Here is a 15,528-nt window from a genome sequence, read left to right on the forward strand (position 1 = left end):
CCTTCTTAGGTTCCCCAAATAGACCCGCGCTTTTTGAAAGATCAAGGATACAATTTAATATGAATTAATGTATTCAATTAATAACCCATCTGTTCTATGTCATAGAGGGGTGTCAATCTAATCTTTTTGTTTTGATTTTGGTGATTGAAAATACAATTTTGAATTTTCTTCTTTTGTATGTCAGTGTTTCCGTAAATGTGTATTGGCTAAAAATGTTGGAGAACAGGAAGCGAGAGTCTTCTTTCGTCAAAGTGATGTTATATGATAATAATATTGTTTCTTGACAGCAAGCGGGAGAACAGTATAAAAAATAATGCTTTAAAAAGTGTTTTAATGAGTTTAAAGCATTAAGGAGCGTTAAAAATATTTTATATGGTCTCATGCAACAATCAACGCAATAATCCATCCATTTATTCAGCTAGCCTTACATACAGTGAAGAAAATAAATATTTGAACACTCTGCTATATTGCAAGTTCTCCCACTTGGAAATCATGGAGGGGTCTGAAATTTTCATCGTAGGTGCATGTCCACTGTGAGAGAGAGATAATCCAAAAAGGAAAATCCAGAAATCACAATGTATGATTTTTTTTAACGATTTATTTGTGTGATACAGCTGCAAATAAGTATTTGAACACCTGAGAAAACCAATGTTAATATTTGGTACAGTAGACTTTCTTTGTAATTACACAGGCCAAAATGTTTCCTGTAGTTGTTCACCAGGTTTGCACACACTGCAGGAGGGATTTTGGCCCACTCCTCCACACAGATGTTCTCTAGATCAGACAGGTTTATCGGCTGTCGCTGAGAAACATGGAGTTTCAGCTCCCTCCAAAGATTTTATATTGGGCTTAGGTCTGGAGACTGGCTAGGCCACGCCAGAACCTTGATATGCTTCTTACGGAGCCACTCCCGGTTTTCCTGGCTGTGCGCTTCGGGTCATTGTCATGTTGAAAGACCCAGCCACGACCCATCTTCAGGGAAAGAGGTTGTTCCCCAAAATCTCACAATACATGGCCACGGTCATCCTCTCCTTAATACGGTGCAGTCGTCCTGTCCCATGTGCAGAAAAACACCCCCAAAGCATGATGCTACCACCCCCATGCTTCACAGTAGGGATGGTGTTCTTAGGATGGAACTCATCATTCGTCTTCCTCCAAACACGGTTTGTGAAATTATGACCAAAAAGTTCCATTTTGGTCTCATTTTGTCAGAATTGTAGCTGATGGACAGGTGTTCAAATACTTATTTTCAGCTGTATCACACAAACAAATCGTTAAAAAAAAATCATACATTGTGATTTCTGGATTTTTTTTTTTAAGATTATCTCTCTCACAGTGGACAAACACCTACGATGAATATTTCAGACCCCTCCATAATTTCTAAGTGGGAGAACTTGCGATATAGCTGGGTGTTCAAATACTTATGTTCTTCACTGTACATTCTTCTATCCATCCATTTTCCTAGCCACTTATCCTCATAAGGGTCCTGCAATTGTCAATTCACCTGGTATTCAATCCACCCATCCATCCATCCATCCATCCATCCATCAATCCATCCATCAATCCATCCATCCATCCATCCATCCATCCATCCATCCATCCATCCATCCATCCATCGTTTCTTCTAGCGCATCCATCGCATAATGTTTTTTTTAACGAATACAATTACTCCGTATTCTGATCCAGTCATTTGTGGCCTGAAGATATCTGTTTGTTGTCTGAGATACAGTGGGGTTTGCCTTCTTCTCTTATTTTATTTCATTTTTTTTTAACTTTTCTTTTAATGTGGTCTGGTGGGAACAAGGAAGAGCAAAGATGTGAAAAAAATCAACCTTTTCTACTCCCCTTTATTTACTCATTTAATTGAGGATGCCGATCCATCTTCCGGTTCCAGTTTCAATTTCCTACACATTTTTTTAAACTTTACGCTTGTCTACCTTCCACACACTGTACAGCATTACCTACCACCCGCATAGTAGATTATGTTCCATAATTTGAGGAAAAACTAGTTGGGGTACAGTCGTAACTCTACTGCTGTTTTAATGCGGATTACATATTCATAGGTTTTCCTTCATGTCTTTGAACCTGATATTAAAAAATTAATGAGCTCGCTCACTCCAAATATGTTTAGCAGTACTTACAGCATCAAAGGGAAAAGACGATTACAAAGTGGCTGCATTGATATGTTCTATTATTAAAATGCGGCATTACGGCACTCTAATGTAGTTTTTTTTTAATACAGTAAAAACAAAGTTGTTTAATACTTTTTTATTAAAACAAAAGATTTGTAATAATCCACAGCACTAAATTAAACGTGTATTGTTGTTTTTTGCAGGAAACCTCACTAATCTGCCGGCTCATCATTTGCTCCGATGGTTCTGTTGTGGGTTTTTTTTCCCCTCCTCCTCATTCCGACAGACTCCCGAGCCTGGCGGTAAAATAACAACAGTTTAGTCTGTAAAGAGGTTGGCTTTGGAAGATAATCGTAGGGGGAAAAAGCTCTCAAAAGTGAAGGCTGAAATGGAAAATCATCCGTGGTGTATTTCATGTGTTTCGATAATGAGTTGTGACTTTAATAAGAGTTGACGATCTGGGACTTTTTTTTTTTTGTTCAGTGTGTCATCATACTGACGGGGCCCTTATCAAGTGCTTTTATTCGAGATATGACTCAATCCCGGTTTGTTACATGAGTACAGGTGAAGTTTTGCATTACTAATTTTTTTTTTTTTTGGTTATAACCAGAACATTTGGACCAAAAGAAAATATAATTTCCGCTGTGGAAAGCGTTAATCAAGGAGCTATCGTTTGAGGTATGATTAAATGCGGTGTGTCGTAAATTGATTTTGAAATAATTACAGGTGACATTATCAAGAAAATTACTTAGTTCGTCATTGTGTCGAGATATGAGGATGTGCTGTATTTACATCCATCTGTTATCTGAGCCGCTTATCCTCACAAGGGTCGTGCTGGAGCCCATCCCGGCTATCTTTGCGCAGGACCCTGAACTGGTTGCCAGCCAATCGCAGGGCAGAGACAATTTGCACTCACAATTACACCTACAAGCAATTTATACTCTCCAATGAATGCATGTTTTTGGGGATGTGGGAGGAAACCGGAGTTCCCGGAGAAAACCCACACAGGCACGGGGAGAACATGCAAACTCCACGCAGGCGGGGCCGGGATTCGAACTCTGGTCATCAGAACTGTGAGGCAGATGCTCTAACCACTTGCTCCACTGTGCCGCCCGATATAAACAAACTCATAAGATGCAGAAAGCTTTTGTCAAGGGCATTCGTTTGAAATATGATTAAATTTGTTGCAAATTGGTTTTGACACAACTGAACCGAGACATCAAGCAAATCACTTTGTTTAGTCACTATGGCAAAACTAGGACAGTTTAAATGCTTTCATAAAAGATATGACAGTGTAATTTTTTTGAAATACATTTTTGGTTGATCACAGGTATATTTTATGGTTTTTCGATTCAAGTCACAATCAATTTCCATCAAAAACTAATCACCCGAGTGGTCTGCTACTTACTACATGTCCACCGAATTTGGAGTTTTACACAAACACTTTGTGATGGTGAAACTTTTCAAAGCAAAGAACCTTAACAGCTAACATCGAACGTTATCGTGATGATTTGCGAGTGAAAAGTGAACATTTGTTGGCTCTTCAGGGTTGACGGTACACCGAGCGGCGTCATGGGCTGTGGACTCCGTAAAATGAAGCCCACCTCGGAGGATAAGTCGCCGGGCAAGATTTATTCTACGTTGAAGAGACCTCAGGTGGAAACCAAGGTGGGCGTGGCCTACACGTACCGCTACTTGGACTTCCTCATCGGCAAGGACGGTAAGACAAATTTAGTGCAGTACAGTATCCTACCTCTGTGTTAAAAGACATTTCCGGAAACAATGTTTAATATTTAAACTTCAGTCGTGCATTTTCCATGTAGATGAATAACGTACAGCAGGGGTGCTCAATGCGATCACAAGGCAGTTTCGGTCGATCTCGAAACAACAAAAAAAGACATCAGCCATATTATCTTTTTAACTGTAGCTCACCGCACGTGGGCAAACAACGAAATTTAGTACTGTAAAACACGCTAGTCGGCAAGTTCCCTCCTATTTTAAAGAAATCTTGTCAAACGTGAGTATGGATGTTGAACTAAAGAAGACAAAACTTTCATACGGACTGGGAGGCGGACGACTTTTTCCACAATGTTTCACATTTTCAAAGGGCGTTTGACTCATCTGCCAGAGTAGTGAAATGTGGAGCGGCATTTTCGAACTATTTATGGAAAATACGACACCGACATTTTGCCAAAAAGCGAGCAGAGAATGAGAAAGGTGAACGAACTAAATCCCATTTGGCCACACAGCAGTCACTTTTCACACAATCTAGTTCAACAGCGAAAGCCACCACCGAAGTCAGAAAAAAATGTTTAAAGTTAATGATGTGTAATATTGGCTCATGCTGTTATGCAAGACACACAAATATACATTTACACAAAGACTCCTCAATGTACTTTAAAATAAATATGTTTTGCATTTTTGTAGTCGGTAGATCTTTGTGACTTGGTCATTCTATTTCATTAAAAAAAATAAAAAATAAAACAAAATGAGGAAAAAAGAGAAGTCCGCCACCCCCCGTCGATGGTGAGTGGCTGGATGCTTGAAAAGTAGATCTTGGGGCAAAAAAGTCTGGGCACCCCTGACGTACAGTTTCTATAAAATGTGTGCTTGAATCATTTGTTTTATCTCTTTCAATTGACTGAAGAAAAAAAAAAGGGAAAGGGACAAAAGTATTTTCAATATGAAAAAAAAAGAAAAAAATGTTTTCACATTTCAATTTTTGTCTTGGATCGAAAATACAATTTTAAACTTGAATTCATCAGATCTATGTGACCAGAACGTTTGATAACAAACATTAATAGAGCCACATGAGCTTGTTAACTTCTGCAGCCAATCAGGAACGCGACCATCCATCCATCAAATGATGGGAGTGGGGGGAAATCCAGATTTTCCAAGATTTCATTTGCATTGTTTTGGTTAAGGAATGATCAGTCATTTTTATTAGCTTGGCAAGTGAAAATTCATTAAACAAATGAAATACAGATTAATCAGCTTCTTGATGAATGAACTTTCCGATCGCATTATTTCTGTGATGCCTACACCGGAGGAGATTAGACTCCTTTCGTGAAGCCGCCACCAAACATTTAGCGCTTAAAATTCATCGACTTGTGGCTCCTTGTTCATTAAAAAAAGACGACGTCTTTTAATTAGTTTTACGCCACTGCTCTCTAAGCACTTTATGTTTTCAGTGACGATGAAGCCGAATTACAATCACCCATCTTTTACTGTGAAGCGAGCTGATTTGTTTTTTAATTTTTTTTTTTTTTAATGAGAAACATTTTAGGCCGAATGTGACATTCTGATTATGAATGTAACATCATGTATTGAAAATGGACATGAGAATATGTCAGGAAGTTGGACACACTTGCCTGTGGCCTTAATTTATGTCGCTCTTGGATTTGGGATTATTATCATAAACGTACCTATTATTATAAGGAAATAAATTGTGTGATGATTTTAATCATCAACCGAGGGACCTTAGGTGTGTTCGATAAATTGGGTGTGCTGATTCTGTTGGGATTCAAGAGGGAAAGAATAAAATGGTGAGTGTGCATTTTTCTGCCGAGTGCAGACAGACTAACCATATTGTTTCCACTTTAAAAGTTTTTGCGCCTGCTGACTAAGGGGAAAGAAACCAAAAAAAAGAAAACAAAACAGAAAGGCACCGCCCACTTGGCGGGAAGTGAGGTGGAGGCTGAGTTCACTTCCTTGTTTGTTCCTCTTAGCGGAGGCGCTTTTGTTAAATTTAGACGCTTTGCTCCTCTTCAGTCGGCCCAGACTGCATTTCACCGCCCTCGATAGCGACGTATTGATCCCAGCCAGAGGCCACTCAAAGCCAATGAAGCTTTGCTTTGATGTTGGCTGAAAAGAAGCAGCAAGGAAGCACGCCGGGTAAATAAAAACGAACGTTGTGGGGTTAGGAGGGCTGCATAATTTACACCATACGTCATTTTTCAGACGCTTCTAAATGAGTAGAATATTAAATGTCATTGAAATGTTTCCTAACTGTCCCCTGAAGAGTGCCCAAATGTCCCCTAAATGTTTACTAAATGTTTCATAAATGTTCCCAAAAGGTTCCAAAAAATGTTACCCAACTATTCCCAAAATACTCCCCCAAATCTCCCTTTAATTTTCCCCTAATATTCCTGAAATGCACCCATAATTGTTGGTAATGCTATTCAAATCTTCCCTAAATGTCCCCTCACTGTTCATCAACTCTTCCCCGAATGAGCCCCAACTCATTACAGGTGTAAAGATATTAATAAAGTGTAAATAAGGCACTTTGGACATCTATTGAACATTAAATGTTGTAAATGACAATCTTCCTGAACCGTTCCCCCAAAATTCCCGAAATGTTTTCCAAATGTTCCCTAAATGCTCTCTATATGATCCACAAATGTTCCTTTTCTAATCAGCAAGGTTTTGTTTTGCTCTGTTATTAAAATCTTAAAGTTTGCTGTTGTATTTGAGGGAATTTGCGCAAAACATTTATGGATTTAACCCTAAATGGGGGCGTCACCATAATTAATAATGACCTTTTTATTTTGGAACCCTTATTCTGCAATTAATCATTTTGGGGGTATTTTTTAAGCCAAACCATTTTGCCGGACTAGAAAGGGGGGAGGGTGCGGGGGGAATAAAGGATGGCGAATTCCCGACTCAATGTCACGGTGGCCTTCAGTGAGATGGATTCAATTCCAGCTCTCCATCCGGGGAGCCGCGGGGATAAGTCCCGGCTACCCTGGCGTCCTGTCACTAATCCCCCTCCAGTAAAGACACTCCGGCGCGACGCTTTCACGTTGACCTCTTCTACGGCGCTGAGGTGCATCTAAGAGCCACTGAGCAGAAAAATCACAGGGGGTGGGGGGTGAGGGGGGCAGCAAGTAGAGTGCCACGGGGAAATAGTTTTATGCATGAACCTCACCTGACGCAATGACAACCGCTCATGTCAACTGAGGAGGGAAGGAACTCCGGGGGTCTCATTTCACATCACAAGGTGATTTCAAAAGCCGTCTGATGTGTCATTTTTCTGGCGTTGTGAGGACAGAACTCTGTGACATTGCAATTGCATTGTGATCTATAATCCATTGGGGGGATCTATAGAGTTTGTGCACCTACGTCATAAAATCACGTGACTTTTGTTTACCTCGCCGTATTGTCGGTCTAGCAAAGCATTGTTCAATGCTAAGTCAGTTGGAGACGGCACGAAAATATTTCTTATAGCACGACGGCCCAAGTCTTGCCCGATACCGTTAGACATTTAGAAGGTGAAAATAAACGAAGGTACGTGGAAAAATTTGATAACTCGGCACAGAGGACCTGTATTTAATGCCGAAGTCAATGTTTTCGCCGATAAAGGGGACTGTTAATTTGCTTCCGCTTGTTTTGGATAACTGGAACCTACACATGGATCTGGTGAGTAAGTCGTCGAGATTTACACGGAAAAGTTTGAAAGCGTAGAAATGTCTGGACGCATACAAATACTTCGTTGCTGGATCTGTTCTCAATCAGGAATAAATCCCACACAGTGACGGGTTGACGGCTCGTGAACGCAGAAATGTGTTCGCGCGACACGTGAACCTTTGCAGGAATCCATCGATCTTTTCAGCTAGTATTCAATACAAATACCAATATTTAAATAAATGACCCCTGGATTTACACAAATATCGCATTCATTAACTATGATTGAAAAAAATAAAAAGTGGACAGAGTCGTATCCACGGAACGCACACGGAAGCGATTGCGGCCACACGTTAACCTCCGTAAACCTCTGCGACGTATGCAATATGTCAACAACAATATGCATTTTTCTCAAATGAGCCAACTTGGCATTATAAATACTTCTTGGTAATTTGATATTGAGAACAATAATTCCTTCATGAAATGAAGTGATCGCTACACAGTCATGTCTATTTGGTTGAGCACCACCCATCATGCTTAATTGCCGAAATCCATCGACCTTTTCTGATCTTTTCAGCTGGTGTTCCTTAGAATGATCTGTGACAACCAACAGCACAACGAGTCTCCAGCATTGTGAATATTCTGCTCCGGTTCAATGTCTCCCACAATGTCGCGCAGCTGTGTTTGACCGGCAAAATGGCGCCACGAAAATGGTGACGTCACGTGCACGAGCGCTATAATCCATTGGGGGACGTGCTGCATTATGGGAGACCAGCATAGCATGAAGTTGAGGCAAATGTGACGATGTATTGATGGCGTCATTATTTTTTCAGTAACATACAGCAGTCCCCAACGTTGATTGCACCACTGACCGGTTTCTATTTGAAACGTATAAACACTAAGGATTTAAAACACGGGTGCCAAACTCAAGGACCTGGGGCCAGATATGACCCGCCACATGATTTTATGTGGCCCGCGAAGAAAAAAATCATGTGTGTCAACCATCATTTTTGTTAAAATTTGAAACAAAATTTCAAACTATCTTATCATAAATGATGACGTTGATATATTGCAAGCATTTTTTGTGTTACCAAACATCAACAATAGTTGAAAAAACCCTTTACCCTTGATTTCTGATTCCAAAACCAGTTGGTAAATTTCACTTGTAAATATGATGGGTCAATTACAGATGTTCTTGGTTTCGGTCATAATGGCCCCCTGACAGAAACTGTAACTACAATGTGGCCCGCGATAAAAATGAGTTTGACACCCCTGATTTAAAATATGGAATCTGAACTCGTTATCTTAAAAAAAGTTGTCTGCCCATTATTGAACGTAACATTTTGTTAAAACATATGATTCATGTTTTTGTTGACTGTTTTGATGACATTTAGTTTTTGTTTTATGCCATGTCACGCGTTCCCGATGTCCTCACTTCATCCATTCATCCATTTTCTACCTCTTATCAGAGGTCTGGTCGCAGGGGCGGTAGCTTTCGCAGGGAGGACCAGACTTCCCTCTCCGCAGCCATTTCATCCCTTGTCATTCTCGGGCAAGGCGAGAGACGTTGTCTCTCCACCGTGTCCTGGACTGGCTCTGGCTGTAAACCTCACTGCTCCACCTAAATTTAAGATTCGACTCCCCAACCCACCCTCTTCTTCAGCACCCCTGAATAGACTTTACAAGAGAGGAGTGTGATCCTCTTGGAGTTGGAACACACCATCCGGTCCTCCTCCTTAAAAAGGTGGACCATCATCCCAGTCCCCCATCCAGATGCACTGTCCCCGATTTCCAAGTGATGTTGCAGAGGTGTGTCAACCAGGACAGCCCTACAACATCCAGAACCTTTCAGAACTTTGGGCGAATCTCATCCACTTCGGTGACCTCAACCCAAGAAATAGAAGAGCCCAGGAGGCTACCTTTTCGTCCACCTGCCATGGTTCTGCCGGTCCAGCCCTGGCGCGGGTTTTTTCCGATTTATCTCTGCGTCTCCCGAGTCCTGCATTTGGGTCCACCCTCCGTATCGATGGGTCGTGACACTGCCGGAGTAAACCTCAACGTACAGGCACCTGGCCGGGGGCAATAAGTATACCCATATCTGCTGGCCGCCTCTCACCGTGGGCAACTCCAGAGTGGAAGAGAGTCCAAAACTTCTCAGGAGGACTTGTACCAGAGCCCAAGACAATCGTGTAGGCAAGCCTGACTTTATCTAGTCGGAACTGCTTGACCTCACACACCAGCTCTGGCACCTTCTCGACCAGATAGGTCACATTCCTGGCTAGAGCGATCTTCTCGAGCAAGAGATCAGCTCGCCAAGCTCCCTGCCTCGGGCCACTACCCAGCCCACGCTGTACCAGATGTCTATGCCCCCTCCCACAGGTGGTGAGCCCATGGGAAGTCATATGTTCTAATATTTTTATCAATTGCATTTGGGCTATATCTGATTTTGGGCGCTTTCCCAAGGCTGCAGCAGTCACATCAACAACATGGGAGCGCTTTCTCATCGCCGTGGCCTTGCCACCCCAATATCAGCCTCTTTCGGGTATGTGGCGGCTGTGAAATAAAAGCAGATCACAAGCTTTATTACTTACAGCTCTTCTCCAATTTACACTGGCTTTCATCAGCCAAAGCTTATTTTGGTACACTTGGAAGCAGTTGAGCAGCCTGTCGAGGCATCCGCTCTCTCTCTCTCTCTCTCTCTCTCTCTCTCCCCCTCCCTCTCTCTCCCTCCCTCCCTCCTCCTGTCTCTCCAACCGTCTGTCCCCACGGCCTCTCAGTCTCAGGACAAATGATCAGGGAGTCTAAATCTTGTTTTCTCTCAAGGAAGCATTGATGCACGAGAGGTTTTCCAGCCTCGGGAGTCTCACTTGCCTCATTCAAATTCTCATGATTACAATAATGAATGACAGATATCTATTTTTTTTATATCCATCCATCCATTATCTGAGCCGCTTATCCTCGCAAGCGTCACGGGAATGCTGGAGTCTATATCCCAGCTGTAAACTGGCAGAAGGCGGGGTACACCCTGAACTGGTCGCCAGCCAATCGCAGGGCACGTGGAGACAGACAACAGTCGGACTCCCATTCACACCTAGGGGCAATTTAGTGTCCAATTAATGTTGCATGTTTAGGGGATGTGGGAGGAAACCGGAGTGCCCGGAGAAAACCCACGCAGGCACGGGGAGAACATGCCAACTCCACACAGGCGGGCCAGGATTGAACGCTGGACCACGGAACTGTGAGGCCAATGCTTTACAGCAGCACGACCATGCTCTCGGACATTTTTTTAAATATTCAAAATGATCCTTTAAAGTGTTTTTTTTTTTGTCTTTAGTGCTGAATAAATTACATTTTCTAAATATATATAACTCACAAAATGCGCTTTATTGAATTGGACAATAATAATCATTGATACGAATACATTCCCTAATTTTTTTCCCAAAACACTGAAATTATTAAAAAAATTTTTTTTGCTTTTTAAGGTTTACATACATAAATTCATTTGATTATTTGTAAAACAAATAAAATTTCGCTTTATCCTTTAATTTATTACTTTACTTTTTACTGTTGAAACAATATTGGGAGTTGTCTGAGTCATCTTCATTGAACCAACATATGAGTTATCACGTTATGACCGGTCAGATTAATAAAAGCGCCTAATTCCATCATAGATATGAATCTTAGATCGATTCAACATGACCGCAGTTCTGAAGAATCACAAATTAATTTCAAAATGGCTACTGAATACCCATGATGCTACAGTCATTTTTATTGCCTGCACCTGCCAATCAAACACAGATAGCAAGACGCTGACCGAAGCAAAAAAAAAAACCAAACCCCATCATCTCACACTTATCTTAAAAAAAATGATCTTTTCATGAAGGTGTTTGTATTTCTGTGCGCCCATCTCACACTTCTACCTGGTCTTCTTCGCATCTTTAATCGAATAAAGCGCTACAGTAAAAAAGAAACGAGGTCATTCGTTAGGAAAGTGGGATGCGAAATGTGCTGATGCATTGAAGTCAGTCAACCACTGGGGCGGCGCCGGCTGGGAGACCTTCAGGTCTTACGGCAGACGTGCTCCCTCGGGTAAGGCCGTATATGCGCACACGCACAAAACCTTCTTCCATCAATCCCATCCCGTCCCGTCTTGTCATCCTGACACACTAATGGAGACTAATCAAGCGCCCGGGGGAGCACAATGGGTCCTTCGTCTCCAGACTTCCCGGACCACCCGGCTCCCCTCCCACCGTGTCATCCGTAATGTGATTCATGTGCAGAAATAACTACGTAGACGCTTACTGACTGCTTCATTTTGGTACACCTGCCTCAATCACATTGGATACGGAGTTGACTGTATTGTGTCGGTATTGCGCCGTATTTGGAGTTATTTTTATTCTTTTTTTAATTGGAAAGAATGCTATCGTCACTGCAACCAATTGTATTCTAATATTGTCATAGGAGTGAATCGTATTGTATTGTAATTGGAGCAAGTTGTACTGCATCATGCAGTAATTGGAGTTACTCGTGGCATAATTAGAGTGAATTATATAGTTTTATAATTGGAAGTCATTTTTATCAATAACTGGAGTGAATCCTATTGTAAATGGAGTAAGATATATTAACTGGTGTAAAATGTATTGCAATATGAGTAAATTGTATGATATTGTAGTTGGAAAGAGTCGGATTGTAACTTGAGTGAATCGGATCATAATTGGAGTGATTTAAATCTGATTTTAATTGGAAAGAATCCCATCATAACTGGAATCCATCCATCCATCCATTTTCTTGGCCGCTTATCCTCACAACGGCCGCGGGGAGTGCTGGAGCCTATCCCAGTTGTCAACGGGCAGGAGGCGGGGTACACCCTGAACATGTTGCTACCCAATCGCAGGGCACATTGAGACAAACAGCCGCACTCATAATCACACCTACGGGCAGTTTAGAGTGTCCAATTAATGTTGCGTGTTTTTGGGATGTGGGAGGAAACCGGAGTGCCCGGAGAAAACCCGCACGGGCACGGGGAGAACATGCAAACTCTGGGATTGAACCCGGGACCTCAGAACTGGGAGGCCAACGCTTTCCAGCTGATCCAGCGTGCCGCCACTGGAATACATTCTATTGTAATTGGAACTAATTGGATTCTATCATAATTAACATCGGAGTCACTGATGGTGTAGCGGTACACACGCCTGCCTTTGGTGCACGCAGCGTGGGATCAATTCCCACTCAGTGATGGTGTTGATATCTACCCTGCGACAGAGTGTAGCCTCTCGCCCGAAGCTACCTGGGATAGGCTCCAGCTTTCTGCAACCCTTGTGTGGATAAGCGGCTTGGATAATGACATGACATAATTGAAGTCAATCATATCGTAATTTGAGGAAATTTTATCGGATCATAATTGAAGTGAATCATATCGGAATTACAGTGGACTATATCATATTGTAATTCGAGAGAATCATATCACATAGTAATTGGAGTGAGTTTTGTTGTAGTTGGAGTCAAATAGTATCACATCATAGTTAGAGTCGTTGGTATCGTAATTGGATATTGGAGGTCACCGTATCCTAACAGGAGAGAATCACATATTACAATTTGGGTAAACTTGATCATGTTTGGAGTGAAATCTTATCATATCAGGATTGGAGTTACCGGGAATGAATCGTATCGTCATTGCAGTTAATTTAGTCGTTACTGGAGTAAATTATGTGACATCATAATTGAAGAAAATCACATCACAATTGACGAGAATGAAATCATTGCAGATAATCGTCTCGTGTCGAAATTGGAATTTTGTACCATAATGTAGCATATTCAGTAACTTCTTACCGTATGTATACCAACGGTATTGTACCATTGGCGATGTATGAAGAGTGTCCCCACTAATTACCACAATCGCGGACGTTCAGGCCGGACCAATCAACCACAGATCCTCGGTGAGCGCAGCACGCGTGACCTTGAAAAGCAACAAAACAACTTTTTTTCCCCCCAATCCAGCAGGTCGCCCCTGCCTCTACTCCGCTCGCACATAATTGATGAAGGTTGCATATCATTAAGGCAACTTGAAAGTAAGACGGATGTGACTGAACAGATGTTAGCATACAGCCAGCGTGTGCTAGTTCAGAACGTGCTGATGCAAACTGTCGAAGTGTCATGGATTTTCCAATGCATTTCAAACTCGTAATGTTTCACTCAGGTAAAATGCACCTTTCGCACTGTGTATTTTGTGTTTCACAATGTGGTAATATGGTTGGAATCTTTTGTGTGTGTGTGTGTGTGTGTGTGTGTTTGTGTGAGAGAGAGAAAACCTCCTGGAGGTTATTCATTTTCCCAATGTCATATTTCTTTTGTTCATTTCAGAGCGCTTGTCCTTTATTGATTTGTGCGTCTCCTTGTGGGGAATTTATGTAGATTTTAAATTTTAAAAAAGTTTCTGCTGAATTATACTATTTTTTTTTAACTCTTTGGTGCTTCCTAAAGGCCTGAAAATCCTATCTTGATCCTACCTTCAATCTAAAATGGCTGACGACAAATGTATTATACAGCTGAGGTTATTCTTCAGTTTGAGTGCATCTTGTCGAGATGAACGTGTGCTGCATTTAGAAAGCACTCCGAAGGAGCTGCTGTAGGCCATAATTCACGCCCGAACACGCACTCGCAGTCTCACCACCTAACCAGACACCAGCACCTTATGTCACTTACTAAGCCATAGACCCTAAAGGCACACGACACAATACGTACAGTACGAACTGTAATTATAAACCAGGTTGTTTCTTTAATTCTATTATCAAGATGAACAATTCCTCCCAAAAAAGATTGGTCTTTTTCATACCACTTGCACTTGAAATTTACTGTCAAAACAAAACAAAAGAGAATTATTCGTTGTGTAATCAAAACATCGGCTGTATTTTACATTCCGCTTCCTCAATAATAACACATGATGCAAAATGCCAAAACTAGTGAAAAAATAGTATAGATAGTCCCTCAATGACTCTTAAAGCAGTGGATATGTGAACACAAATGGTGCATTAACACAAGTAGACTTCCAATACCCAAATATTATATCATTTACATCATATACCGCAATTCCCGCCCAACAGAGGCAACCTGATTATAAGCCTCACCCAGTACATTTGTAAAGGAAATACCATTTAGTACATACATAAGCCGGACCTGTGTAAAAGCCGCAAGTGCCCACATTGAAACACGAGATATTTACAAAGAAAGATGGTACACAGAAAGAGTTTTCAAAGTTTTGATACCTAAGCTTAGCTTAACATGCTTACGGGCATGCTAGCCCGAGAAAGCCCGATCATGTCAGATCTCGGAAGCTAAACAAGTTTGGGCCCTGGTTAGTACTTGGATGGGACACCGCCTGGGAATACCAGGTGCTGTAAGGTTGTCTCCCAGGCTAAATTGCAGAGGGGTTGCGTCAGGAAGGGCATCCGGCGTAAAACTGTACCAGACAAATATGCGTTCATCTCAGATGACACGCTGTGGTGACCCCTAACGGGACAAGCCGAAAGGAAAAGAAGAAGAAGAAGCTTAGCTGAACCCATTCGTGGGCAGCGACATCAAGATTTTCACGTATTATATCCTTCAGTTTATCAAAACATTTAAGTGTTTTAATCTGATTCTGATTCTGGTTTTTGTGACGATCTACTAAGAAAACCCAAGTACCCTCTTCGGGCAGCTTCCCATTTTTGGGACGAGATTATAAATTAGTAAAGTTATCATATAACTTAACCATAAATGAAAAAGAAGTGTTATTTCTTTGTGGCCTGTTAGGAGACTTTTATCTCAATAAGGCAAAATATTTCCACCCTGGGTTAACATAGCAACAACACGGAAGCACGAAAAGGGCTGGTAAAAAAATAAAAACAAAAACAAACTGGTCACAAAAAAAAAACCAAAAAACAAATGCTGTGGCAGCTACACAGTAGCAACACGGGAGCACAGCACTAACAGAGTTGGTTAAAAAAACAAAACATAC

The 15,528-nt window shown here is 41.5% G+C and overlaps 1 protein-coding gene and 1 pseudogene across 1 annotated transcript in view; both read left to right on the forward strand.

Moving 5' to 3' along the window:
* Nucleotides 1-15,528, forward strand: part of LOC133500805 (raftlin-like) — a 114,646-nt gene that overhangs the window by 13,729 nt on the left and 85,389 nt on the right. The window contains exon 2 of the mRNA XM_061819946.1: nucleotides 3,680-3,852. Coding sequence (XP_061675930.1) covers nucleotides 3,705-3,852 — 148 coding nt within the window. The 5' untranslated portion in view covers nucleotides 3,680-3,704. The remainder of the gene's footprint in view (nucleotides 1-3,679; nucleotides 3,853-15,528) is intronic.
* Nucleotides 14,816-14,935, forward strand: LOC133501591 (5S ribosomal RNA; annotated as a pseudogene).

Source organism: Syngnathoides biaculeatus, chromosome 5 (genome assembly GCF_019802595.1).
Source record: "Syngnathoides biaculeatus isolate LvHL_M chromosome 5, ASM1980259v1, whole genome shotgun sequence".
Taxonomy (NCBI): Eukaryota; Metazoa; Chordata; class Actinopteri; order Syngnathiformes; family Syngnathidae; genus Syngnathoides; species Syngnathoides biaculeatus.